Here is a 24,916-nt window from a genome sequence, read left to right on the forward strand (position 1 = left end):
TCTTGCCGTCAGTCAGTCTGGGGACATTGTACGATAACGTCGCGCGTCGATTCTTCTTTGTTCATCCCTTTTCCTTTTCTCTTCCTCTTCTTGACTCTCCTTCTCACTTCCCCCTGAACAAACCTCTACCTAACCGCCAATCTCTTCAAACCTCCTTACACGGTCGTCCTCCCTTCAAAAATGGGCACCGCACGTTGCTAAGTCTCTCTGTACTGTGGTGACGTACCAGGAAAAAGTATCAATTTCCTTACATACTGGATGGATGGGATGGGATATATATACGGGTGGTCAAAGTCTGTTTTCCCCCAAAAATCAGTCCGTCATTTGTTTTTCTTTTCCTTATTTCCTTTTCTCTCTGTGTTTTCCACAGTCAGCAATGCTTCTATTGGTCAATCTTAGGCTACAAGGGATGTATGGGATTGGGTTTGTTATGTGTTAATGTTTGATGAAAAAAGAAAAGCTGGAAAGGGTTAAGGGTGGTTATTTGTTGGCAAGGGGCCTGGGCTTGGGGGAAAGTTGATATGAAAGCACATGGCTTGGTTGGATAGCCTTGCAAGTACGTACGCCGTCAGGGCAATAGACCCGGGCGATATCAGTTACATATAAGTGTAGTTTGATATGTAGAAATACATTCGCGATGGGCGAACCAATCGGGGGGTTGTGTGTGAACACGGTGATTTCTTCAGGACCAAATTTCTCGAATAACCTATGTACTTGGATATTACTCGTTACACAAGAGTGTTCGAAGATTAGCAGCCAAGCCTCCATCTTGTCACTCAACCATCAGGTCACCCAATCCATACCCCAGATTCAGATTCCTTGGCTTTGGACCCTATCCTCGGCCAAGACCAGTTGGTGGTGGAACGTAACGGTCATCGTCATCCTCCCCCTCCTCGGCACACCTTTCCAGCACCTCGTCGATGAATTCCCGTTCGTCAAACTCCTCATTATCCGAGTCATTTTGATTGGTGTATTTGTACGGGTTCCGATCAAACTCGTCATCCCAGTCGAGATCCTCGTCGGGATAGTCCGCAGCATAGTAGTTTTCAGCTGTGCGTGGACCAGTCAGTCAGACAAACTCGTCCCGTGCTTCGAATATGCAACAACACTTACCATTCTCATCATCTTCATCCTCGGGAAACTCATCTTCGCTTTCGCTCTGATTGCCGTAAAAGAACTCCACCATGTCGGGTTCTGTATCAAACACGAGCAGGCCAACTTTGTGCGCTGGCACGTCTTGGCTGTGCAGCCTCTCTGCGGGAACGCGCTCGTACACATCCAGGATGTAATCCCCGTCGCTGTCCTCATCGGTGAGACACTCCGCCGACGGAGCCAGGTCAGGAACGCTATCAACATCCATGACACTGGCGCGCCGGTTGTTGTTTGTTCCCGGTGCTGCTGCCGTCGTTGTTGCCTGAGACGACTGCGGTGGAGGAGGCGGGTGCCGCTCAAAGTATCGCTTGGCGGGAGCCTTGGGCTTGAAGCGCGTCGGCTTGGCCGGGCTGAACTTGGACGTGGTGCTTTGCTCCTCGATCTTGCCCATGTTCTTTGCGATCTCGCTCAGCGTCCAGTCGTCCATGATGCGGGCTAGTTCGTCCATGTTGGCGGCGTTCTCAGGGGCCTGGCGCATGGAGGGGGGCAGTTCTGGTTTTGTCTTGGACAGGGCGCGGGTTCCGGGGCGCTTGAATTTCCGGGGGGGACTGGTGGTAGTGGTAGGAGGCTGTTGTTGTGAGCTGGCAGCAGTGGGAATATGTATTCCAGCCTTCTTGTTGTCGGTGGCGGCTTGCTCTGCTTGCTGTGGAACGCTACTTGTGGCCTCAGAAGGCTTGGGCGCAGGTTTGGGCGGTAGCGCAGACTCTGGCGCAGCGCCCTGTTCCTGCATGAGCGCCTTAGTGAGAGTTTCACGCTGCTTCTTCGCGCCCCGCTCGACGAAAATGGCCGGCATAGAGCGCTTCTTGGATATGCCACCAGAACTCGCAGGCTGGGGCGAGTTAGGCCGCGACAGGTGGAAGCGGCGGATGCGATCGGTGGTCGGATGGCTCAGGGGTTCGGTCGTCGTGATTGGAGTTGTGCCTGGCGTCGTGGCATCACGGCTGGGGATCGGCGACGCCCCTGCCGGTGCGCCGGGATGCTTAAGCAAGCGCTGTTCGTCGCCATCACGGGTTACTTGGATATGAGGAACGGTGTGCGACGAGAGATCAGTAGCGGCCCTGGGAGAAGGCGTATCGTTCGGATCCGGGATTATTTTGCGCTGATAGACCCAGCCGCTGTCGGAGCGCGATCGCTTGATGGACGACGAGTCGAGTCCTGAGAAGAGCGACCGAGGTTAGAACAAGCAGCGAGAGAGAATAATACTACAGTGCGATGGGATCGGGACGTACGAAGAAAGTCGACCGGGTCCCCATCGGTGCCACGTTTGCGCTTGACATGGATGGTGTCGGGCGGTAGGTTTGCCATGTTCGCATTGGTCTGGAGGCTTGTTTGACGTGTTCCTGAGAGAGGACGTCACAAGATTGGGCGTGGTGGTCGTTAGATGAATCCAAGCGAAAAGCGGTCAACTCGGGCAGAATTATACTGCCTCTCCCCACCGCCCCGATGGTCCTTCGAATGACGCTGTTGACCCGGCAGGTGACGATCACCTGGTTGCGGAGAACGGGACCCACTCTTGACGACCGGGCCCCGCTCGGAGATGTGGCGACGGGTGGGTCAAATGGAGAGCCCGGGACCCACCTTTTTGTCCATGACGTCGAGCCAGATTGCATGCATCCAAGAAACGTTATCACGACCAACAATCTCTTGCCACCATCCTGCAGGTGAGCGTGCATCGGCACGATCGGTAGCATCTTACTGGTAGCTGCTGCTTGGGCTGCTCTTTCAGTCCAGCCCCAGCTCAACGGTTCGAGAGGGCCCGAGATGAAAAACGAATGCATGTCTGGATCGATTGATGGATCATGTCGGATCGATTGGATGGCTGATTACCGCAGCAACAGAAGACGACGCCGGGGGGTCAAGATGCATGAGAGGTGCTCTTGCGGCACAGAGATGCGTTTAGGTAAGGATCATCATGAGAGGGGCAATTGTTCACTCAGGGGGATTCAGGCATTGTTTGGCTGGCCATGGTAAGGTAGCTCGGCGGTTGCCATGACGGTCTGGCCTGAATTCCATATCTCTGCCTCCACTCGTTTATGCAGAGCCGATAGGTACCTAACTACGGTGTATGCCCAACCTTGTATGAGACCACCTCAACTGAGGACGGGATCGGTCAGGCTGCTTTATCAAAGACGAGGGAAAATACGAGACTTCACGATGAAAGCTCTACACGGTACAAAGCAGAATGCTTTATCTCTCGTCTTAGCCGCCTTCACTCGAACCTGTACTGTGTAATTGAGCGAAGCCTGCCTTCCTGCGTCGGTTTATCTGTGTCACTGCAATGCCCTGCCCCGCGCTTGTCGCGGACCCATGACGTGACGGGTCCATCCCGGGTCCCGGCCGGAAACGAGGAGCTGCTGCCCTAACTTGTGTCAGCGGTCAGTGGAAGTGCACCTAATCAAACTCCTCCTTGTTGATTCTACCTGATTTTTTCTGTGGATTGCTTCCCAGCTTGTTATCTTTGGCATGATACCATCACGTTGAGCTTCACCAGCCCAACACACCAACGCTAGGTCATCATCATTCCTAGGTACCTAGGTTTAACCAACCCTTTTCTCCTTGAGGGCCATTGTATTCGAGTCTCTCCGTTCTATCAGCCATGTCCTCCGACCAAGCTCCAGTTACCATCACCTATCACCAACCCGGTACCCAGCCTCCCGTTCAGGTCGCTGGCACTTTCACCGACCCGCCATGGCAACCCGTCGAGATGGACTACACTCGTCGTTCCGACGGCGAGTACGACTTCAAGAAGGAAGTCCACGGGCCTCCGGGAGCCAAGATCCAGTACAAGTTCTGTATCGCCGATAACTGGCTGCTAAAGGACGGCGACCCGACCATGACGGACGACAACGGGATCCTCAATCACTTTGTGGAGGTTCCTGAGATTCCTGAGAAAGACGAGAAACACGAGAAAGAAGAGAAAGAAGAGCAAGTAGACTAGCCTGTCAGGGACACCATGGCAACGGCCTTGCTGACCGTCATAGTGCATCGAGCCATAGGAGCGAGACACAGGAAGAAGACTCTGGCAAGAATCAGGCCGGGACCAACGGGTCCCTTTCATATGCCCAAATGGCTGCTAAGAAGATTGAGCCTCCTCCCGGCCGCGACACGCCACGTCGTGACGGCACTGGCACCCCGATTAGCGCCCTCGTCGCCGCAGAGGTGGCCGATTCGGCCGAGCTTCTCCACGAGGAGGTCCCCGAACGCGAGAAACCCAAGGAGAGCGGTGCCCCCCATACGAAGAAGGCAAAGCCAGACGCCATCTTGATCCTCGAACCCCCCAAGGGCGAAGGTGATCCGGTTCAATTGCAGGCACAAGACTTTGCTGACGACCTGCACGAGTCAATTTCCAATCAATCGCCTCTCTTTGCTCACGAGTGTGTCGGTCCTCCCGAAGAAGGCCAAGAGGTTGCAAGAGACGAGCCAATCAAGGCCCAAGACACGACGCCTGTCGATGCCGTCGATCCTGACCAGATTGACGCCAACGACCAGACTTTGGAGCCCTTCCCCTCAAACCGCGACGAGATCATCGAGACGGTTAAGGAGATCGAAAACACTCTTGAGGAGGACCAGGCAGACTTCTCTGGAACCGAGCCAACGCCGGTTATTGATCCCAACCGTAGAGCCACCCAAGATATCACAGGCGACTTCGACCTGGAGCCTCCCAAGACGTTTGCTGAGGCCGCAGCTGTACCAGAACCCACAGAGAACACTGGTTCTGAAAACCCGCCTCTGGATACGACCGAACCGACAGAGTCGGACACTCTCGCTCCTCCTCTTCAGCCCATCAAGGAGACCAAGGAGACCAAGGAGGAGGGTGGAGAAGAGAAGGAGTCCACTTTCCGCCCCGTCGTCTTCACCAATCCCTTGGAGCCCGAACCTGCAGAGACGGCCCTTCCTGCACGCCACGAAGATGAAGGGGTCGCCCTGGCGGACTCGAATAGCCCCAGAACCGTCAAGGTGCCAGCACCTCCAACAAACACGGAGGAATGGCCGCCGCTGTCGCCGACGGCAGGCAAGGGAAAGGGTCTTGAGTCCAAAGACGACAAGTCACTGCCGGAACAGCCACCTGCCGGACCATCAGACCAGCCGGCCACGGCCGAGGAGAAGGAGAATGGCGTTACCGCGAATACACCAGCCACGACCGAGGAGAAGGAGAATGGCGTTGCCACGGATACACCAGCCACGACCGAGGAAAAGGAGAATGACGTTGCCACGGATACACCAGCCACGACCGAGGAAAAGGAGAATGGCGTTACCGCGGATACACCAGCTGCTTCCCGCCCCAGAGCCCCAAGTTACGCACAAGTGCTTGCGTCACCTCCTCCGAGCACCGAGGAAGAACTTAAGAAGGCTGGCGAAGCTATTCAAACTGCCGCCGCCACACAGTCCTCTAGCTCGTCGGCAGACGTAAGCAGTACATTGGAAGCGGATCATGCGCCGCCTGCCACATCGGAGCACGCAACCACCGAGGAGACCACCGAACCCAGTCCTCGCACGGCTCAACCCGAGGTTGCCGAACCAGGAGCCAGGTCTGGAGACACAAGCCAGACAACGACGACAGCCCCAGAAGCAACTGGAGAACAGCAAGGCCAGCCGCAGCAGCAGCAGCAGCAGCAGCAACAACAACAACAACCGGAAGGTGGAAAGACCGCTCATCCACCCGCCAAGAAGCCCATCACAAGCTTGATTCTGCTCCTCAGGTTCGTCTTCGTCGACCTCGTGGCTAACATGTTCAACCGGGTCGCTGGCGGGTTGGGGTTGTTTTGGATCGGACGGAAAGTGCTCAAGAAGAAGACGAGACCGGGCGTTTCGGGGAATCGTGAGAATGGTGGAAGGGGAGGCTCTGCCTCTCCTTCTCCTCACCAACAACAGGGGCGACGAGAGGAGGGACGTACTGTCGAGGTGGAGTAATAAGTAAGCTGCGCTTGGTTTATGATGACGGAAGAGGTTGGCGGTTCCAAACTTCACGGACGGACAGCGATGGGGAAAGCGATTGATGTTGGAAAGCGGACAAAAAGAAAAAAAAAGCGATCTGAGTAGTGGTGGCCGATGGACGGAGCTGAAGAGGGTTTGAGAGGCTTGCGTTAATGTGTGTTGCCTGTCTGTCTCCTTTGCTTGACGGAGTGCTTTTTGTTTTGCTACTGCCACATGGAAACACAGATTGGACTACCTTCCCTACGTGGTCGAGCGAGAGGGAGAGAGAGAAGCTGGGATTGTCTGCCAGATTGACATTCAAGACCAAGGTCATCATGTAATAGTACTTTAGGCACCTGAGCTACGCTCTTTCCAATAACCGGACAGCACTCCTCTCTCAGCTTTTGTAACTCAGCGTTGATGCCTTGATAGGTACTGTATGTACTTAATTGGCATCCATAGGTAGCCAGCATCAGTGGCACTATACTACCAACTCAACGTCACCGAGTCCGATTGCTTCCAAAAGTTTTCCTATCCCATTTGTCTATCGCTGCTTCGCTTGTTTATGCCCATGTTTTTGTTTTGTTCTATAACCCGCATCTCCACTGTACATACATACATCATGTTGATTTATTCTTTTGAACCTTTCCCTCCCCAACACATGGCATCGCAAACCTCCCATCACAAACACACAACACTTTGGTCAAAATATTAAAGTCACCGGGCCATATTACTACCCGTACTTTTCCTCCTCCCGCCCTCTTCTTCTTCTTCCTCCTCTTTTTCTTTTTGTGTTTCCATCACTCATCCATCCATTCATTTCACGCCTTGAGAATCTTAACTAGCTCCGCCACAACAGCATCGCCCATCTCGGCGGTGCCCGCGTTGCCGCCCAGGTCGCGGGTGAGGGTGCCGTTGTCGATGGCGCGGCGGACCGCCTCCTCGACGGCGTCGGCCTCCTTGGGCAGGCCGAGCGAGTAGCGCAGCATCATGGCCACCGAGAGGATGGTGCCGATGGGGTTGACGATGCCCTTGCCGGAGATGTCCGGGGCGGAGCCTGGGAAGAAGGAAAAGCATGTTAGTTATCGGAAAAGGAACAAGAGGAGAGTGAGATTGGATTGGATTGGATGGTTTGATGTGCTTACCGTGAATCGGCTCATAAATGCCGTTGCACCTGCTCTTGCCATCCGGGATGCCCCCCAAGCTGGCGCTGGGCAGCAGACCGATGCTACCCGGAATCACAGACGCCTCGTCGCTGATGATGTCGCCGAACAAGTTGCTCGTGAGGACGATACCATTAAGCGCGCGCGGGTTCTTGACCATGATCATGGCGGCGCTGTCGATCAGCTGATGGCCCAGCTCGAGCTGCGGGAACTCCTTGGCGAACACCTCGGACACGACCTTGCGCCAGAGGCGGCTCGTGGCCAGCACGTTGGCCTTGTCCAGGCTCCAGACCTTGGCGGGCGGGTTGCGCGCGAGCGCCAGGAACCCGGCGAGGCGGGCGACGCGCTCAATCTCGGCGCGCGTGTAGGGCTCCGTGTCGAGGGCGTACCCCGAGCCGTCGTCCTCGGTGCGCTCGCCAAAGTAGATGCCGCCCGTCAGCTCGCGGACCACGACGAAGTCGGTGCCGCGGCAGACGTCGGCTTTCAGCGGGGACCGGTCGACCACCGCTTCGGACGGGAAGCTGCACGGGCGCAGGTTGCCGTAGGTGCCGAGCTCCTTGCGGAGCTTGAGCAGGCCTTGCTCGGGGCGGACGGGGGAGGAAGGGCCCCATTCCGGGCCGCCGATGGCGCCGAGGAGAACGGCGTCGGCGGCTTTGGCGGCGGCGAGAGCCTCGTCGGTCAGGGGGTTGTTGTGGACGTTGATGGAGGCCTGGGGGAGGTATTAGCAGGGATACCACCGGAAAGCAAAAAGAACATGACTTACGCCACCCAGGAGATGCTCCTGGAGGTTGAACTTGCCGGCCGAAGGGCTATTCGCCTCGATGGCCTTGAGGACCTTGATGGCCTCGGCGACGACCTAAGGGATAGACTGTGTTAGCTGGCGGATCGATTTCTCAACAGTCAAATGCGCCGGTCCTTCGAACAATCCGCTACACAACTGCCTCCTGCCTCGGTAGAGCCTCAAACATTGAGGTCCTTCGACTCCCAGCATAGCTTCAACCCAGCCAAAGGGACAGGGCTGATGAAGCACCAGCAAGCCCAAGTAGCACGCGATCTGGACTTCTGCTCCCACCCTCAAGCAACAACCCACAAAGCTGTCGACAAAAGCCCACTCATAGAAAACGCCAGGAACAAATAGGACATACCTCGGGGCCGCAATGGTCGCCGGCAAAAACAACGATGTTGTGTGTCGCCATTATGAATGCGGAATCTTGAGTTTTCGAAAGAAGAGGTGGGAAGGAGAAAAAAGCTGGAGGGGACTGGGGAGTTAGTGTCAAGGTACGAGTCCGGGGTTGATGTAAGTCAAGTGCCCGTTTAAAGCTTGCAGCTGTCCAGCCCAACGTTGTTGACGTTGGATTTCATATGAGCAGCAGCTTTGCAAGATGGAGGCGCCGAGAAAGTCCGGGAGTTGCAAAAAAGGAGTTAAACAAGACTGGGGGCTCAGTGCCTCAATTCCCACTGAGAGATGACGTACCTGTTGTGTTGTATGTTCAACAACTCACTCAAAAGGCCAACGACTTGTAGTAGTAGTAGTTGTTGTTGTTGTTGTTGTTGTTGCACAGTGACAACCCCAAAGGTAACTAACTCGAGACCAAAGAGAAGCTTCTCAGAGGAAGTGAGAGGTGTAGTAGTAAAGCCGCATTGATGAATAGCAACTTTCAGCCGAAGCTTGAACACTTTCCGGAGACCCCGCCTTCCGAAGTCGGCCCTACAACGTGGGGCGGGTCTGCAATCCCCTTGCGTCCGCCCGCTTTCCGGAGTTGGATCCGTCAACCGGCGTCGGGTCGGCCCGGCGGAGTTCTGCTACAAAACACTTTCTTCACGTCAGGGTGGTTTAGGTTTGTAAAGTCATCAATTAATAGGTAATATTATCAAGATTTCAGATATTATTCCAAAACTAAAAACGAGTGTGTATGTGGAGGTAAACCACCGTTCCAAGCCAAGCCACAACCCGGCTACCCATCGTCATCGGCATCATCATAAGATTTCATAATTCATGATTGCTTCTCTAGCAAAGAATCTAAACCTTCATTTCATGTTACGGATCGTGTCGTTTTTCCCATTCCATCATGATAATAACTCAAAACAAGGGAAAGGAAATATAAGTAAGGGTAATAATAGGTAACCAATTGGCCTGGCCTGAGCCGCTACCTCTCTTATCCAATTGCTGCCTCTTCTTCTCGAGGGAGAGGTAACAAACCAAAAAAAAGATGTCTCCGCGTCACCGGGAAGCAAAATGATGACGGGCGCGTTTGGGGGTATATCCAATGTACGACGACGGGGTCCATCTTCCTTGAATGAACCCCACTGCCTTCGGGTGACCAAGTCAACGCGGGCCGCAAAACCACGTAGCAGGAGTCAAGCCCGAGCATATATAAAGAGATGCAAAAAAAAATCACCGTCCTCCCGCATCACCGGAAAGACTTGACGGATTTTTTCATGAGAGGCGAACCAAGCGGGACGGCAGTTGAAGAAGACGAGATGCTCCCGCTTTCGCGGGGCCTCAAGGTGCCGTTGGCGGTGGGCATGTTGGCGCAGAAGGCGCAAATGTAAATCGACGGCATGGTGCGCTCCGTGATGCTGACGCAGGAACCATGGACGTACATCTCGCACGATTGACTGTAGAGTAGGCATGGTTTAGTAACTCACATGAGTGAGAAAGCCCGGACACGGACAGGCAAATAGAGACTTACCACTGCACCAACAACTCCTCCCTCCCCGCCTCGGCACGATGGCAGACGCACTTGATATTCCTCGATGACCGATCCGTCGGCGTCGGCAGACTCGACTCGCTCAAAGTCGTCGGCGACGAGGTCGGCTGATGGCGGGGATATTGGATCGGAACATGATACCGCTTCTGCTGCCTCGAGCCAGCAGCCGCAGCCGCCGCAGCAGCAGCCTGCTGTTTTTGCCTCGTCTCTCTCAACTTGCGCAGCTCGCTCAACGCGTCGCCCGAAGCCCTGCGCGTCGGCGTGATCGACCCGTCATCCCGGTTCGCCACCCCCTCCTCATCGCTATCCGACTCGTGTCCCCGCTCCCGGGACTTCCCCTGGAAGCTCGCGTAGGACGATGACGTAGTGCTGCGCTCGCTCGTGCGCCGCTGGGATTGGAATGGGTGCACACCCGTCGGCTTTCGCGGATCGGGTAGCGCAAACGAGGAGGTCCTGCTGGGAATGATAATGGGTTCGTCGTCGGTGGAGGAGTCATCGTCGTCCGAGTCCCATCCGCCCGCCTTGCGAGGCGGCGCCACCGAGTATGAGCTCACCCGTTTGGCGGCGCCGTTGCGCGACTCGCTGTCGACCACCACTACCGTCGTCTCAACACGCGCACGGCCGTTTGCGTCGATCATGAAGGTGGCTTGCGTTCGCATCTCCGGGCCGTGCTGTAATTCCGGGATCGAAGACAGGCTGCCCAGACGGGTGTGATTGGGATGATGCTGGCCATGGCTGCTCTTGGGCGGGGACGACCGCCCACTGCTAGGGCGTTGGGGTTGCGAGATGATCGGTTTGTTGGCGTTGACGCCGGCGTTGCTCACCAGCTGCGACCGAGGCCGGGGAGCGAGCGGTGGTAGGTTTGGCCGGCCCAGCGTCGTAGCCTTCTTGCCGCGATTCTCGCTGAAGCTGCGGGTGAGTCCAGGGCGGCCATTGTCCTTAACCGGGGAGTTGGCCAGCTGCCGCTCCTGCTTTCGAGGTGCGGGATCCTTCGCACTGGCGGACCGGCGCAATTCAACCTTTGCAGGAGGTTTCGGTATCGGCGCGCCCTGGTCCGCCATAGGATGATCCTGGCCGGCCGCCGCTGGCGCCGTCGGGCTCAGTGCTGGCATGCCCTGCGAGAACGTCACGGAACCAGAATCTACTGCGGTCTGAGGCCGGCTGAACAGCAGTCCTGGATTCACGCCGCCATTGGCATCGGTTATCCCGAACGAGGTGTCCATGGGCGCGGCAAAGCTGGCCGCCAACATGGACGTGTCGGCCGACGACGCCGCAAGCATCGACAAGGGAGCCTGCGAGACGAGGGTTGTTGCGCCAGTTCCTGCCGCCGAGTGCGCATTCCCGTTCGATGCTAGCCCACCGGGGCTGGGCAAGAGCTGTGCTGCCGTCGTCCAGTCCACGGCTCCTGCTACCTGATGCAGCGTCGGGGTGGGGAAAACACCTGCGCTTCCGGCGCCAAAGTCAATGTCCATACTGGCGAGGCTGGGGTCGGCATCCCAGAATGAGCGGGTTCCGTAAGGAGTGGCGGCGGGGGCCGAGAGCGGGTAGCCGAACATGTCGTTCTGAGAGGCGACGAAGCTGCCCATGCTTTGCTGTTGCGGGGACGGCGACACGAAGTGTGCCTGGGAGATGAAGTCCTGGTCATTTTGCATGGTGGCCGGCTTGGGCGCAAGCTTACGCTCGCCCTTGTGGGACGAAGGGGGCGGGGTTGCTGTTTGGCCTTGCGACTCGGGAGCGATAATGGTGCCTCGGCGAGGCTTCTTCGCAGTCCGTTCGGCGGAGTCGGCAGTAGCAGGGTTGGCGGGGGCAGGACCGGTGCGATCGGCGGTCGGGGTACGCAGAGGATTCGGCGACGAGCGAAGGATTTTGGAGGGCTCGACCGAAGGAAGCGACAGACTCGGGGCCGGGGAGAGCTCGTTCACATTGACGCCAACACCCAGACCGATTCCGTCGGCAGTTGACGACCGCCTCTCGTCAGTGTCGCCGGAAAACGGAGTGGGGGGCCCAAAGTCGGGATACGAGGTCTGGCAACCTCGGAGGTTCCCCGGGGTTGCGTTGAAGACGGAGTACTCCTCAGCGAACCGGGGAGTCCAGCCGGTTGACTCGTCAAGCCGCCCGGTGTTTGGCTTCGGGGTCTCGAAGACGGGACTCGGCAAGGCGGCAGAGACCGGGGTCCGTTGGGGCGTTGGCGGCTGGGCGGTAGAATCACCAAAGCTATTCGAGGGGGGCAGCGATAGGGCAGACTGTCAGCATGGCGGACAAGACCGGGAGCAGATATTCCGGGTTCCTGGGAGGAGGAAGAGACGGGAGAACCGACCTGGAACCTGGGTGATCTGCGCTCATAGCAGAATTGATTCCGGCTCAACAAGGTAACCCGGTATCACGGCATGAGACTGCAAGATTTTGTTGATGGTTGGCAGGGAGAGATCCGAGTGGGTGGACGGGGAGTGAGCGAGGCGATGGCCGGCGAAGGACGTCGGGAATGTGTCGATTGGCAAAGGGGTTGGGTGCGGGGAAAGGCTGGTATCCTCGACGGCGATTCTTGTTGGACAATGGGTGAAGTCGGTGTCGAGGCGGCAGCAAACCGTGAAGCTAGAGAAGGGAGAAGATAGAGGGTTAGGAGACAACATCATTTTTTCTCGGGGTTTTGGCGGGGCTGGAGACGGATGGAGGACGGATGGAGGCAATGCGGAGCTGTTTTACGCACCTTGGATAGAGCGGAGTCCAAAGAGTTGAGCAGGCTCACCTGGTGTTGTGAGATGACAAGAGGTTGCGATGCTTCCTCCAGCAAGCTCAAGTCGGCGGTTGTCCAGGTGAGTTGCGCGAGAGGGATAATCTGTCAATTGGCTGGGGGGCCGAACGCTGCTGTGGTCCAGAGAACGGGGTGCGGGTGCAGCAGGTCTGTGCTGCGCGGGTTGCAGCCGGAAGCTGGAAGCGCTGGGCGGTGCAAGTTTGCTCCCTCACAGACTCTCACGGATTGGATGCCGACGCTGACTGGCCGAGATAGCTCAGGGCGGAGAGTCAAATTACGGATACAGGTTTCTGTGGTATCAAACGTAACGTGTACCCGAACTGGCGGGTTGGAGTGTTGGCTTCCAGACACACCAGCGCTAGGTATGTATGTATGTACTGTACCTATGTGCTACTAGTCCGCCGTGGTTCGGTAAGTACTCAGCTGCAGATGCTCTGCTGCCGAGGTGCCGTAACTCGCAAATGCAGTGCACTGAGGCTGTGTGAGCAAGAGAAGAGCTGATGAGAGGCGCCGCGAGCTATTGGAGAGAGAGGAACGGAAGAGGGCTGCAGGAGAAAATGGCATCCACCTCACCTGCTGTGAACCCCAGGTTCCCGGATCAGTTGTGTTGGTTGGAGTGCTGCGTCGCCCTGGGGAACCTGGGAGGCGGCTAAAGCAGATCAAGCCAACCGGCAGCTTGCCTCTCAGGAACTTGCAGGACGGAGGACGGAGTACTCCGTAAGTGCAGAGGAACTTGGGCAACGGTGGGGGTGATGGTGGACCAGAGCGAGCAAATTCGGAACCAGAAGCACAGGGTCCCTGCGAAGAGGAGGCCTTGGGGCTGTTCACTTGTTGCTGGGCTGTCAGATGACGAAGGTTGAGTTCCAATATCACAAGCCAGAGACATGGCCAGGAATGCCTTGAAAATGCTCGCCTGGCCGTTTTACTGTGTCTGACCGTGAACATGTGTGAACGGCCAAAGTCACTCGGAGGGGCCCAGATTAGGCAGTCGTCGGAGACCCCACCAACAGCTCGCCCTGGGTTTTGGCGGCGTCACAGGGCCGAGCCGATCTCATTGCTGCCACTAACCCTGATGGGGGATGAGTGGGATATGGGTTGAAGAGGCGGTAAGGTATGACATTGAGTACGGAGTAAAGAAAGGTACGAAGTAGTTATTGATGCCACACATTGCATTCATGCCTGGATGTGTTCTGCGAATAGGTTGCGCTGTAGTTACTGACTGTCCGTATATACCTCTTTACTTCCCGTTCCCATCGAAGCCAACTGCCCAATATCAATCTAGGTATTCAACCAGAGCCATTGTCGTCTCGGTGTGCCCGGTCGATGAAGCCGGCTTCGTCTCTCGAAACACCCGGCACATCAGGAACATCATGGATTGACCCGGTGACCCGATGGGAGGGACAACGAAAGACGGAAAGCAGTTGGCGTCCAACTCCAGGCAGCAGCCCCAATCAGCACAGGCAAGGTGGGCCAGGAACACAACCCAAAGTTGAATTTGGAAAGACTGAGGTGCTTCGCGAAGCTGAACTCTCCCCCTTGCACAAGGGGCAGGACTACCTAGAAGAGGGAAGGAACACGTGCTGGGAAGCTGACTGGCCTGGGCTCTGGCCACTCAAGAAGTCAAAACGGGCGATAAACGTGGTGCATCTCTTGTCTGGAAGTCTGTCGATCTCTTCTCCGGTCTTTAAAGTCAAACCAGGAACATCAGAACAAAACCATTGACCTGGATTGGGAGTTTGGACAGAGCCTCAATAACTCAAGTGTAACAAAAGACTTGACGATCTCGATCTCTACCATTTACATGCAAACGAGCAGGTAGTGTGACATTTCGCCTTCTTGAGACGGGCATGCGGCTGTCATTCGAGTTCGTTCCTCTTCACCGGGGAGGTTTTCTCCCGTCTTTCTTCTTCTTCCCCTTGCAACGCACCGCCTTTCGGGACCTGCATCCCGTCCCACCGCCAGAACAGAACACTCCCGATCCTGCAAAGAAATCGGGAGAAGTGGGCCAGACCATCGACGAGTCGATGACAGCATGCACATCCAAGGGGGTGGTTCTGGATGGGCTGCAGGAGGGAGAACCTCGCGGCAGTCAAACGACACATCTGTAGGTACAGTAAGGACATACTCCGTACACTGCCGAGGATGGTCCTATGAACAAGAACCTCTCCCACTCCCTACTCCGCAGCTATCCATCCGGAATATTTCTCAGCCCTCTCCCTTCGGCACACAGAGAACCAGGATAGCGAGTACAAACCAGCCAGCCTGCGAGGCTGATTGGGTTCCTGCGTCAATGCATGCAATGCGACGGGCACGCCTGGACGTCGCCGGTTGGCCGAGAAAAAAAATACCTGCCGATCCGAGATGTGCTCGGCTGGCTGGAATGTCTGTCCATTCTAGATTCCAGGAACGTCAACTTGCAGAGGATCTTGGGCACGGCATTGATCGGGATTCATCACAGTGACACTCTGATCTGTACCTGCAGAGCAATCAACCTTTCCTTTTTTTCCTCGACTGCGGTTCGGATGGGTATTACGTATCTGTGGCGCTTGCGGAGCAGCATAGGGCTGAAGTTGAGGCTGGGGACGAAGCGAGAGAGATTTCGGCTCCGAGAATAGCACCTTCAAAACGACGTCGATGAACTCGTCAACATGCGCGGAATCATCCGCACGCACAGACACGGCTTGAATGTAGAATGTTGCTTACTCCGTACATCGGGTCGTTCTCCTTGGATGACATAGTGTGAATGTCGTAGGTACCCGAGGGTAAGCAGCCGACGTTGTTGTTGGGGCAGTCCAACTGCTTACGGAGTCGGTACGCATGGACACACGTCACAATCACCAGGAAAACATCACGAGAGACAATTGTGGAGAAATCATTCTTCCCATTCCTTCTGAACCCAGAGAGCAGACGACCTAGGCACCTAGCAATAGTAACTAACCTCCCACACTCATTCCTCTTTCCCCCCTTTCCCAATTCCCAAATATTTTTCCTCCTCTTATCCAGATTCTTCTTCCAAGGGGTATCAACAAACTTTGTCATCATTTTCCACCCATCATCATCCCATCCATCCCCCCCATCTTTCCCAAACCAAACAATAAAATCCAAACACCAATCTCCCCGCCCAGTCCAACCAAGCAAAGCTATCTAAGTATGTGCGTGCGTGCGTGCAGTGTGTGTGCCTATCTACCTAACCTAGAGATGATGAGAGAGAACAACTAAAGTAGGACCCAGCTACGCTGTTGAAATTAAGGGTTCGAAGGAGTGGAGAGAAGTGAAGATAGGAAATGGAAAAGCAGAAAAAACAGAACTGAGCAAACAACTGATGACTGAAAATATCTGACCTGAGAAAATGAGAAAACAAAAGCAACCAAAAATCAACAACCAAAAAACGGAGCCCGGCCAGGAGAGGAGGAGAGCAAAGGCCCCAAACCAGCCTCTATCCGACCGGGCAGAAGAGAACAAAAACGAGAAAAACAAAAATGCAAAACCAAAAACCAACAAAAGCCAACCTGTTATTTTTCTGTGTTTTTCTGCTTGTGGGTGGTGGTGGTGTCCGCCGAGAGTGAAGTGACTTCTCCCCACACCGTCCATCCAAAGCCTGTCCCAGCTTGGACAACACGGAGAGAGAAAAGACAAAAAAGAAACCAAGAGGAAAAAAAGAGCAATCATGGACAAAGAAACGAAGTGAAAAAGAGAAAAGGGCAAAATAAGAAAAAAAAGGGAGTCATCACCCTCACCACTCATCCGACGAGGGCTTCCACCACACCCATCACATCCACCGCCGCACATTCCTCTTCTTCCTCATCGCATCGCCATTGTATAATCCGATTTCCAAAACCCGACCCAAACAAAGCATCCAAAACGAGGAGAGGCAAACAAAGCCAAACAAAAAGCAGAGGTATCCAGCCAATCCAGTCTATATATTTCCAAGCGGAATTGTTTTTTTCGTTCGAGATGTTTGGTCGTGACGGTCGTCATCCAAAAGGATTTTTTAAAATCCAATCTGCGTGTTCCCCCAAGAGAGACAGGGGATTCTTGTCGTGATGGTGAGCGAGTGATCGTATGGTCGTGTGGTCCAGCCAGAAACCTGATGACAAAAGAAACGTGGGATGTTGTGTTGTTCATGGTGATGATGATATGTGTTGGGGAAGCAAAACGCATCTTCCAGCGCCCGCAACCAGAACACTCCAACACTACAACCACCATACATTCCCGGCCAAAGCAGACAACAAGACCACCGCAAAAGCCCATAACCGACCACCAACCACCACCATCAACCTACCCTCCCATGAGACCAAGGTAGGTTAGATCATATTCGGATACCCATCCGGCCCGACACCCACGCCCAGCGCCGCCACCGTCGCCGCCGCCGCGACCGGGTTGATCAGCGAGCTCGACCGGGGCGGCGGGACAGCCGTCACGGCCTGGGCGTGATGTTGCATGTGCGGCGGAAGCACGCGCGCCGGCGGCGGGCGGTGGAGGTGCCGCGGCATGGGCGGCGGCTGGAGCTGGATGTGCCCGTGGCCGTTGACACTCATGCCGCTGCCGGCCGTGGAGGGGCGGTAGTGTTGCGGGGAGTGGGGGGATTGGGTTTGTTGTTGTTGTTGCTGCTGCTGGTGGTGAGGGGTCATGGGAGAGGGTTGAGGCTGCGGTTGTTGTTGGTCTTGGGCCGGCTGCTGCTGGGGCATGGGGGAGCGCGGCGGGGGTTGTTGTTGTTGCTGCTGCTGCTGCTGCTGCTCTGCCTGGGGTTGGCCAGGTTGTTGGAGTTGATGACCCTGGGAAGGAGGCCGCTGCTGCTGAGTGCCGGGGGAGGGGAGGGGAGCAGTGGTAACCGCCTTGGCCGGGGTCGGAGTGCCGGCGTTCGAGATGGCAGGCGTCATCTGCGGAGTCAAGGGCTCGCGCGGCTTGGACATGGCCGACGACGACAGCGGGCGGGTGTTGTTGCCCTCGCGCCTCCGCTTCGGCGCGTCCTTGATCTTGGGATGGGTGTGGCACTTGTAGGCGTGGCGGAACCAGGTGGTGCCCTTCTTCTTGCTGCTGACCAGGGCGATCCACTCGTTGCAACTGCCGCAGAGGCCCTCCCAGACGTCCGGGTTGCCGTCCATGCGCCGCGTCTCCTGCGGCTCCTGGAACGGCTGGCCCGTGGCCGCGCTGATGCCGTGGGTGAAGCTCTTGTCGTACCAGAAGGCCGAGTTCTTGAGGACGAGCCACCGCCCGGGCTTGCAGATGCCGCACCACCCTTCGCGCTTGTTGCCGTGTCCGCGGACCCAGCGGGGCGTGTACAGATCACCCTCGAACCGCAGCTCCTGCTCGTGCGGAACCAGGTCCGGGTCGCTGGGGTTCATGTCCTCGGGAGGAGGAGGCACCTGCTCCTCGTGGAGAGAGGCGTACAGGTCCGGAGGATCCGACAGGTCGGCGTAGTGGCTGTGGAGGGAGTGAGGGTCGGCATTGCTCTGGAGCATGCGGAACAGACCATGCGACAGGAGCGGAGGCGGGTTCTCGAAGCCTTGGTGAGAATGCTGGCCATGGTGCGGGTCGTACTGGAAAGCCTGGGATGGCAGCTGAGTCGGCAGGAGCATGCTGTTGCGGTTAAAAGGCGGCGGCGCATTGCCGTACATGTACGGATTCTGCTGGGCGGCCTGGAGGTTGCTGAAGCTCAACGGCAGCTGACCCTGAGCGACGGTCGGGGAGGAGTGGTGCGACGTGAAGCGCGAGTGCATGTTGAAGGCATCGTGGGGCTGGTGTCCGTACATGAAAGGCGCGGAGCGGCGATTGGAGGCGAGAGTGCCGTAGGAACCCGTTGACCAGCGCTTGTTCCGAGCGCCATCGACCGAGTAGGGAGCGGCGCGGACACCCGGCCGCGGCGACGGCGAGGCTCTTCCGCGGCTCTGTGTGCGCACCAATTCGGAACGGCTCTGCGGGGTCATCCTCGGCGACGCGACGGGCGACAGCTGGGTCGACGAGATCATGGACGTCCGGTTGGATGGCGGCGGGTAGTCCGAGGCCAGCGAAGGCGCGTCCGAAAGCGCAGTCGAGAAGTCGTCGTACGAGGCCATCTCAGACAGACCGCCCGAAGTGGACACGGTGAAGGACGAGCCCGACATCCTACGCGGGTTCGCGCCGTCAAAGTTCATCGAATCGCCGTCCATAGGCTGTGCGCCCGAGGAACGGAGGTCAAGGATCGGAATCGCCTCGTCGGTGGTGTACGCCTGGCTCATCATGTCCGAGTCAAACCCCGACATGTCCAGACCGGCATCGCAAGGCTTCTGCGGCCACGGATCTGATGGAAAGACGGTTAGACTCTCAGCGACCTGGCGCCGGTCGATGTACTCACTGCTCTCCAGAGTGGTTGGCGGGTAGAAGTCGGTGTGGACCGAGACGGGCCTGGACGAGACGGAGTCGCTGGTGGTAGGATGAGGCGAGTGCGGCGGCTGCTGTTGGTGGTGGTGAAACGCGGGCGAGTCCCAGGCAGGAATGCCTTCAAATCCTCCTCCGAGAGAGTAAGAGAACCCTTCATGAATAGTGGCAGGGCGCGGCCTCAAGCCCTGGGACGTCGGGACGGTCCACGCCGCATGCGACGCCATCAGGGAGTCCGACCTGGGCGGCAGGGTAGTGTTCCCGTTCATGTTGAAGTCCTGGACGGGATGCTGATGCGAAAGCTCTCCTCCAAACTTGGTTCCGGGTTCGTTGAAGGTAAAAGAAGGTATGTGGGCTTGATGCTGCCTATAATCGATTCATTCGTGTAAGCGAACAATGAACTTCCAGTCGTGAAGATATGCGCCATTCAGCACAAGAAAGCATACAATTGAGTCCGATCCGAGTCCATAACAAGGGAGATCGGAAGCGATGGAAGGGAAATAGAGCGTTAAGGATGAGAGTCTATGGGGAGGGTGAGACACGGAAGGGTCAGCATGAGGAGGTACCCCGGGAAGGGCTAGCAAGGTGAGCCACGGTCCCAGAGGATCCGCTAGGGAAGAGAAAGAGCAAGAGAGAGCGAGCAGGGAGGGAGGGATGGATCCACCGAGGCGAGAACATCGTGTGTCATGACTCCGATAGGACGCGGCCGTTACTTACCAGGATGTTATAAGACGTGAGGAGACAGGGTCCTGGGCATCCGATCGGGCCACGGTCCGAGACTAAGCGATGTGGCTCTTTGGGAGTTGGGAGCGGCGTCAAGAGAGAGATCGGGGATCTCAATTGTTTTTCTGGGGAATCAAGGAGCGGCTGCTTGTTGTCGGGATGATGTATGAAGGGAGAGATTCGGGCGAGGCCGGGGATGCGTTGTGAGCGTTGGCGGATAGTGGGTATGTTGTTCGAGGGTTGTTGTTCAAGGAGTGGACAGCCAAGGGCAGCGTGGATTAGCCGGGTAAAGGAACGTTATGAGCTGGGCTCAAAAATAAAAAAAAGTAAAATAAAAAGTCGAAAAGAAGAAAGCCAACAGCAGGTCCACGACTGGTGCTCGTCCGGGGTGTGCGGGCGCGGGAGAGAACCAGCTCTTGTGGTTGTGTTATAGACCGGCGGGCTCTTACTTCCAGGGGTGGGAATGGAATCTGTCAAAAAAGGAGCGACTACTGTGAAAAGTATGGGGGACAACCAGCGTGAAGGTCGGTGGGTAGGACGAGGCAAAAGGAACAAAAGAGGGCCGGATGACGAGGTGAGCGCAGGACCCCGGGGGTATAAGACAGCAACTACCGCGGGCCGGGCGGACCAGGTTCAGGAACCAGGGGGGGTGTCCGTCGTACGGCCCAGCAGGGTAGCAGGGTATGAGCTCGGAACGCCGGTAGGGGCCAAGCCGGATTCTCCTACAAGCCTGACTTGGGTCTGGGTAATCGAGATAGTCAGGTCAGGTGGTGTGTGCGAGAAAATCTCACTTTGGCTCCGGGCCCAAGGGCACGTCCGGCCAGGATCGCAGATGGCTAGGGTAGCATCCAGCCTGCAGATGACGGGGCAGGGCGGAAACAAAAGCCCAAGGGAACAATGAACAAGAGGTTGTGTGTGGATAGTCGAGTTTGGTTTGGACGTCTACAGTTAGCCGTTGCTGAGAATACAATCCTGGGGCCGAGGGAGCGCCAGGAACAAGACAATGGAACATTTTTAGCCCTCTGTTAGGGGTAGGTAGTCAGGACAAAACACCGGACGACAGGGCTCCTTTCGGTTCCTGGGACAGGACGTTGATCGATGAGCACGCCAGGGAGCCGGGGTGGAGGGGGAGAGGGAGAGGACCTGAGGGAAGAGGAGGCTCATTGTAATCCCGTACTCCGTATCCGTACTCTACGTATACAGGATGGAAAGGCAGGAAAAGACGGGCAGACAGGGGGTGGTACTCTATCCCACACACACGCGGAGGTGCCGGAGCAAGTACCTTGAAGTTCCGGGATGAGCAGGAGGGGGCTAAAATAGAACGAGCGTGGAAGCAAGAGAATCGACGTTGTTCGTTCAGAAACAGGTACCTGACCGCGGCGCGTTCCACCCAGACGAGACGAGGGGGTGGTCTCCCTTGGGCCAAACACTAAACCCTGCTGGGCTTGGCGTACCCGTCGAGGCTGAGGCTCGACTCGACAAGGGACATCTCTGTGGGTGGCTTGTCTCATCCTGGGCTCCTCAGGGCCCGGATGGCAAGGGGATGAGTGCTACAGAAACTCAAATCCAAAAAAGTGTCGTTACCTCGGAAAATCCCCAAAGACAGGAATTGACACGACTTGGTGTACAGTAGAGGCATCAAACGATCGAGATCTCGCCTTTGTTTCTTGACACAGCCAAGTCGGTTTGTGCAGCTAACCTGGCACGCCAAACGCGCCATGTCTCTGCACGGCAAATCCAGCGGAGGATAAACGATGCTCATGAGGTTGCAGTGCGGCGACTCCCCCAGCCCCAGAGAGAAGGCTAGCGTAGCAGGGCAGGCGACATTTTTAGTCGTGAACCAGATGGACAGGTCGGTCCCCCGCGCTGCTCTCCAGGGCAACGACGACGACGAGCAACATGGGCAACAAAGAAGCAGCGCGGATCATGGCCGAGCACATGTTTGGCGGCGTTTTGTCATGGGCGATCTGGGTTCCGCTTTGGGACCTTTGGAACCGCTTATTCTTTTGCGCGGCCCCAGATCTTCGCGTGATGGGCAAGGTGTGTCGTTAGGATGGTGGATGAGGGAGAGGAGAGCGAGAGGAGAGAGAGAAGGCGAGCACAGCCCTCGGATGGCTAAGTCGGGCTCGAGAATCCAGCATCTTCGGCTGGTCTACTCGGGAAAGAGAACCGAGTTCGCGGTATCCAACAACTCGTCATCCCATCCATCATCCATCCATCCCAACTGCGTGCTCTATCTGAGTTTATGCGCAGGGGAGGACCTGTAGCCGCAGACACGCGGGGTAAACGGCGCCAGTCTCTTAAAGATTGGATAGGCGGCAGCTTGACATTCCATGCCCGGCGTCAGCGAGCACTCTCACATCCAACCAACCCATCTCTCTCATGCCGGCATTGCGGTGGCATCTGCAGAGCAGCTGCATTCCCCGTGGCTGTGGGTGTATGTCGACGTGCAGCGGATGCGGGCGGCGGCCGTGCACGAGACAGTTGCACTCGATGATTTGAGATGTTGGGGCTTGGGTGTGGTGATCTTTTTTGGATCTCGGTGACCAGCGGCGGCCGTCTGTCCCGAGGGAAGGGAAAGGAAACAACCCCGCCACCACCGATGCAGGTGGTCCACGCTTCAGTTGTGAGGGTTGTGGAGGGTGGAGGGTGGTGATTGGGTTTCCACGGGTTTCGGATTCTGTTTTTCTGTAGAAAGGCCTGACCAGTGTGAGGTGCAGGTCTGGCGTTGCGAGTTGCGAGTTTGCTGAATTGCTGTCCGTCGACGCGGTGCCGAACCTAGAGCGAGAAGGCGGAGACGAGATGGTTTGTCGTTGGAGAATCGAAGACGCGAGTCGCGGCAAGGGGCCTGCGGGGAGCTGCGGGCGTTTGAGCTTGACGTTATGGTGGGTCCCTCTTCGCATCTGATTGGTTGATTTCTCAAGTCTGGAGCAGGGCTTGTTCCACAGGCCCGAACAAGCGCGGCAGGTGGGGCAGCGGGGGAGGGCGATGAGTGGGTCCGAGTCAGCTTCATCAGCGGGGTATGACAGGGGTCCGACAGGGGTTTGCCAGGGCTCCGTGTCTCAGATCTGTCGCAAGAGACGACACCATGTCACCTCCACACTCGCAACTGCACCACTCACAAAACTCACCGCCACCACACCTCACCACGCTGCGCACTTCTCGCGGGTTTGGCTTGATTTGGATTTTTTTTTGGTTCACAAAATCATTTTTTCTTTGAAAGAATAACAATTACCCAGAAAGAAAAAAAAATATGTGGAAACCGTTGAACCCACAACCTGGTCAAACCGTTGCGAACAAGCCACAATCAATCTCCACTTTTTACTCCATCGCAGGATGACTTGGTGCGGCCGCGGTCATTCTCGAAATCCCACCACCGACATCCAAGAGCCGGCGTGGGGTTCCGAGGTTTTGGAATGCTCCATGGGGTCCAGGTCCAGTTCGCATGCATGACCGTTAGAAGCAGCAACAAGGGCTCGTGTTCAAATTCATCTCCGAAGGATACCATGGATCGATCGAATAGCCATATCAGATCCTAAATCGCCTATCCTTCCCCAACAGAAACATTGACGCGAAAACGCAGGCTTGCGGCGGTGGCCCATCATTGCGGAGACTGGCAAAAAAAAGTCCAACATACAGGACTGTGCCGGTGTTTGGTAGCGAAACCCCCGACGCCCCCTACTTCGTCAGCATCCCAATCGCCCAGCGTTTGGACACACAAACCTAGCCCTGGAAGTGGTGTCGGCAGTGCGACGTTGGGGGATTCAACGCGTCGTCAATCTCGAACCATTCCCATCTTTTCCATGTTTCTGTTGCCGCCACCAGCGGTTGAGGTCATCATCAGTTTGGTTTCTTCTGGTGAGGTGCAGGTTTCTGCAACCAACAGCCGAGGAAACCAGCATCTGCACTGCTCCTTGTGCGCCAGCAGCGAGATGAGATGATTGCCTGGCTCAGTCGTTTACAATTTGATCAATGTAGCTGCAGCGGAAACACGTCCTTCTGGCCGTCCTTGGTACCGGATTGGCGGACGGTCGATGTTGTCCTTCTTCTCCCATATGATCTGTTGTAAGCCGCAAGCATGCCAGGGGTAGCCATGTTCGCCAGCACCCGCGGGAACACGGGAATACGGCCTGAGGCCACGGTAGGGCTAGAGGACGGTCAACATCCCATCCCAGGAGCACAATGTCTTGTGGCGCTCGCCAGCCACCGCAAAGGCCACCGGTTCTCTGTGTCCGGGTCCGTGGCGCCCACACTTGTGATGCGATGACAGATGACGGATGCGGCCGACATACTCGGCGATAATGCGCCCTTTGTTCTTGCAGCGTCCGAGCATCAAAGCATGCAATGGAACTACACCACTACCGACGAATGCTCTCGCTCATGATCCATGACTTGATAGACAAGCAAAAGGGCCAGCTGCAAGGCAACCACAAATCATCAATCGCATATCTCCGGCCTTGTTGGCCTTGTGGTCATCTCGTGCCTCCCGTGCGTTCTGAACCCCCAGCCCAGCTCGCAACCCTAGACAAGTTCTCCGGGCGCTCAGACGAAACTGCCCAGAGTCAGCCCACCCTCACCTGCTTCCACGCGGCTTCCATGGTGTCTTCGGTGCAGGGCTCCCCATGCTTGCCGGGGCCTGGCCGGCCAGCCCACCATCTCGACCAACTGGACACCACCACACCCCACAACTTCAGGAACGGCTGCCCGGCCGCCTTGTCCACAAACCACCTAAGGTCCGGCATTCGGCGAGACCGGGAGCTAACCCGACACTGTAGCCTCGTCCGTTGCGCCGGCCCTCTCATCTCATCAGCCCAACAGCCCAGGGCAGCCGACCTTGTTCTGTTTTCCCCCACGTTTGTCAAACATGGAGCTACCATCGTATCGCTGTTCCTTTGTATAGCACAACCGTAGCACCACCGGTACATTACAGTACCGGCGCCGTGCGTCATCTGTCAAAGCTAAGCTCGGACCTATCGTTTCCTGTTTCTGTTTCCCCAACAGTCGACGGGGTTTGTGACCTGAATTGCTTTGACAGCCCCAGGCCAGACCACCGACAGACAGATCAGAGAGAACCAACAGGTTCCTCCCGGATTCTCTTCACACTCCTTCTTCCCCGTCACGCATAACAATGTCCGCCCGTTTAG

The 24,916-nt window shown here is 56.5% G+C and overlaps 11 protein-coding genes across 11 annotated transcripts; 2 read left to right on the plus strand and 9 right to left on the minus strand.

Moving 5' to 3' along the window:
• Nucleotides 1–8: 8 nt before the first annotated feature.
• On the minus strand, nt 9–768 carry VTJ04DRAFT_581 (uncharacterized protein; the record flags this gene model as incomplete). The annotated part of the gene is made up of 5 exons (XM_069363965.1): nt 9–113; nt 160–172; nt 252–353; nt 405–535; nt 715–768. The coding sequence occupies 5 exons, from the start codon at nt 766–768 to the stop codon at nt 9–11; spliced, it is 405 nt and encodes a 134-aa protein (XP_069223191.1).
• Nucleotides 769–832: 64 nt separating this feature from the next.
• Nucleotides 833–2,457, minus strand: VTJ04DRAFT_582 (uncharacterized protein; the record flags this gene model as incomplete). The annotated part of the gene is made up of 3 exons (XM_069363976.1): nt 833–1,050; nt 1,114–2,307; nt 2,382–2,457. The coding sequence occupies 3 exons, from the start codon at nt 2,455–2,457 to the stop codon at nt 833–835; spliced, it is 1,488 nt and encodes a 495-aa protein (XP_069223192.1).
• Nucleotides 2,458–3,748: 1,291 nt separating this feature from the next.
• On the plus strand, nt 3,749–6,063 carry VTJ04DRAFT_583 (uncharacterized protein; the record flags this gene model as incomplete). Its single annotated transcript, XM_069363987.1, has 2 exons — nt 3,749–4,077; nt 4,134–6,063. 2 exons carry the CDS (start codon nt 3,749–3,751, stop codon nt 6,061–6,063), a joined length of 2,259 nt encoding a protein of 752 aa, XP_069223193.1.
• Nucleotides 6,064–6,082: 19 nt separating this feature from the next.
• Nucleotides 6,083–6,403, minus strand: VTJ04DRAFT_584 (uncharacterized protein; the record flags this gene model as incomplete). The annotated part of the gene is made up of 1 exon (XM_069363998.1): nt 6,083–6,403. One exon carries the CDS (start codon nt 6,401–6,403, stop codon nt 6,083–6,085), a length of 321 nt encoding a protein of 106 aa, XP_069223194.1.
• A 484-nt stretch (nt 6,404–6,887) lies between these two features.
• Nucleotides 6,888–8,425, minus strand: VTJ04DRAFT_585 (uncharacterized protein; the record flags this gene model as incomplete). The annotated part of the gene is made up of 4 exons (XM_069364009.1): nt 6,888–7,123; nt 7,212–7,938; nt 7,993–8,085; nt 8,375–8,425. The coding sequence occupies 4 exons, from the start codon at nt 8,423–8,425 to the stop codon at nt 6,888–6,890; spliced, it is 1,107 nt and encodes a 368-aa protein (XP_069223195.1).
• Nucleotides 8,426–9,640: 1,215 nt separating this feature from the next.
• VTJ04DRAFT_586 (uncharacterized protein) lies at nt 9,641–12,283 on the minus strand (the record flags this gene model as incomplete). The annotated part of the gene is made up of 3 exons (XM_069364020.1): nt 9,641–9,848; nt 9,923–12,154; nt 12,258–12,283. 3 exons carry the CDS (start codon nt 12,281–12,283, stop codon nt 9,641–9,643), a joined length of 2,466 nt encoding a protein of 821 aa, XP_069223196.1.
• Nucleotides 12,284–12,320: 37 nt separating this feature from the next.
• VTJ04DRAFT_587 (uncharacterized protein) lies at nt 12,321–13,812 on the minus strand (the record flags this gene model as incomplete). Its single annotated transcript, XM_069364031.1, has 5 exons — nt 12,321–12,532; nt 12,648–12,686; nt 13,112–13,163; nt 13,266–13,531; nt 13,761–13,812. The coding sequence occupies 5 exons, from the start codon at nt 13,810–13,812 to the stop codon at nt 12,321–12,323; spliced, it is 621 nt and encodes a 206-aa protein (XP_069223197.1).
• A 2,111-nt stretch (nt 13,813–15,923) lies between these two features.
• Nucleotides 15,924–16,436, minus strand: VTJ04DRAFT_588 (uncharacterized protein; the record flags this gene model as incomplete). Its single annotated transcript, XM_069364042.1, has 1 exon — nt 15,924–16,436. The coding sequence occupies one exon, from the start codon at nt 16,434–16,436 to the stop codon at nt 15,924–15,926; it is 513 nt and encodes a 170-aa protein (XP_069223198.1).
• Nucleotides 16,437–16,996: 560 nt separating this feature from the next.
• Nucleotides 16,997–19,518, minus strand: VTJ04DRAFT_589 (uncharacterized protein; the record flags this gene model as incomplete). Its single annotated transcript, XM_069364053.1, has 3 exons — nt 16,997–18,972; nt 19,027–19,415; nt 19,496–19,518. The coding sequence occupies 3 exons, from the start codon at nt 19,516–19,518 to the stop codon at nt 16,997–16,999; spliced, it is 2,388 nt and encodes a 795-aa protein (XP_069223199.1).
• Nucleotides 19,519–21,671: 2,153 nt separating this feature from the next.
• VTJ04DRAFT_590 (uncharacterized protein) lies at nt 21,672–22,039 on the plus strand (the record flags this gene model as incomplete). The annotated part of the gene is made up of 2 exons (XM_069364065.1): nt 21,672–21,812; nt 21,911–22,039. The coding sequence occupies 2 exons, from the start codon at nt 21,672–21,674 to the stop codon at nt 22,037–22,039; spliced, it is 270 nt and encodes an 89-aa protein (XP_069223200.1).
• Nucleotides 22,040–24,334: 2,295 nt separating this feature from the next.
• On the minus strand, nt 24,335–24,574 carry VTJ04DRAFT_591 (uncharacterized protein; the record flags this gene model as incomplete). Its single annotated transcript, XM_069364076.1, has 1 exon — nt 24,335–24,574. One exon carries the CDS (start codon nt 24,572–24,574, stop codon nt 24,335–24,337), a length of 240 nt encoding a protein of 79 aa, XP_069223201.1.
• Between the last annotated feature and the right edge of the window lie 342 nt (nt 24,575–24,916).

This window comes from Mycothermus thermophilus (assembly GCF_041956435.1).
Source record: "Mycothermus thermophilus strain CBS 625.91 unplaced genomic scaffold VTJ04scaffold_1, whole genome shotgun sequence".
In the NCBI taxonomy this organism is placed as follows: Eukaryota; Fungi; Ascomycota; class Sordariomycetes; order Sordariales; family Chaetomiaceae; genus Mycothermus; species Mycothermus thermophilus.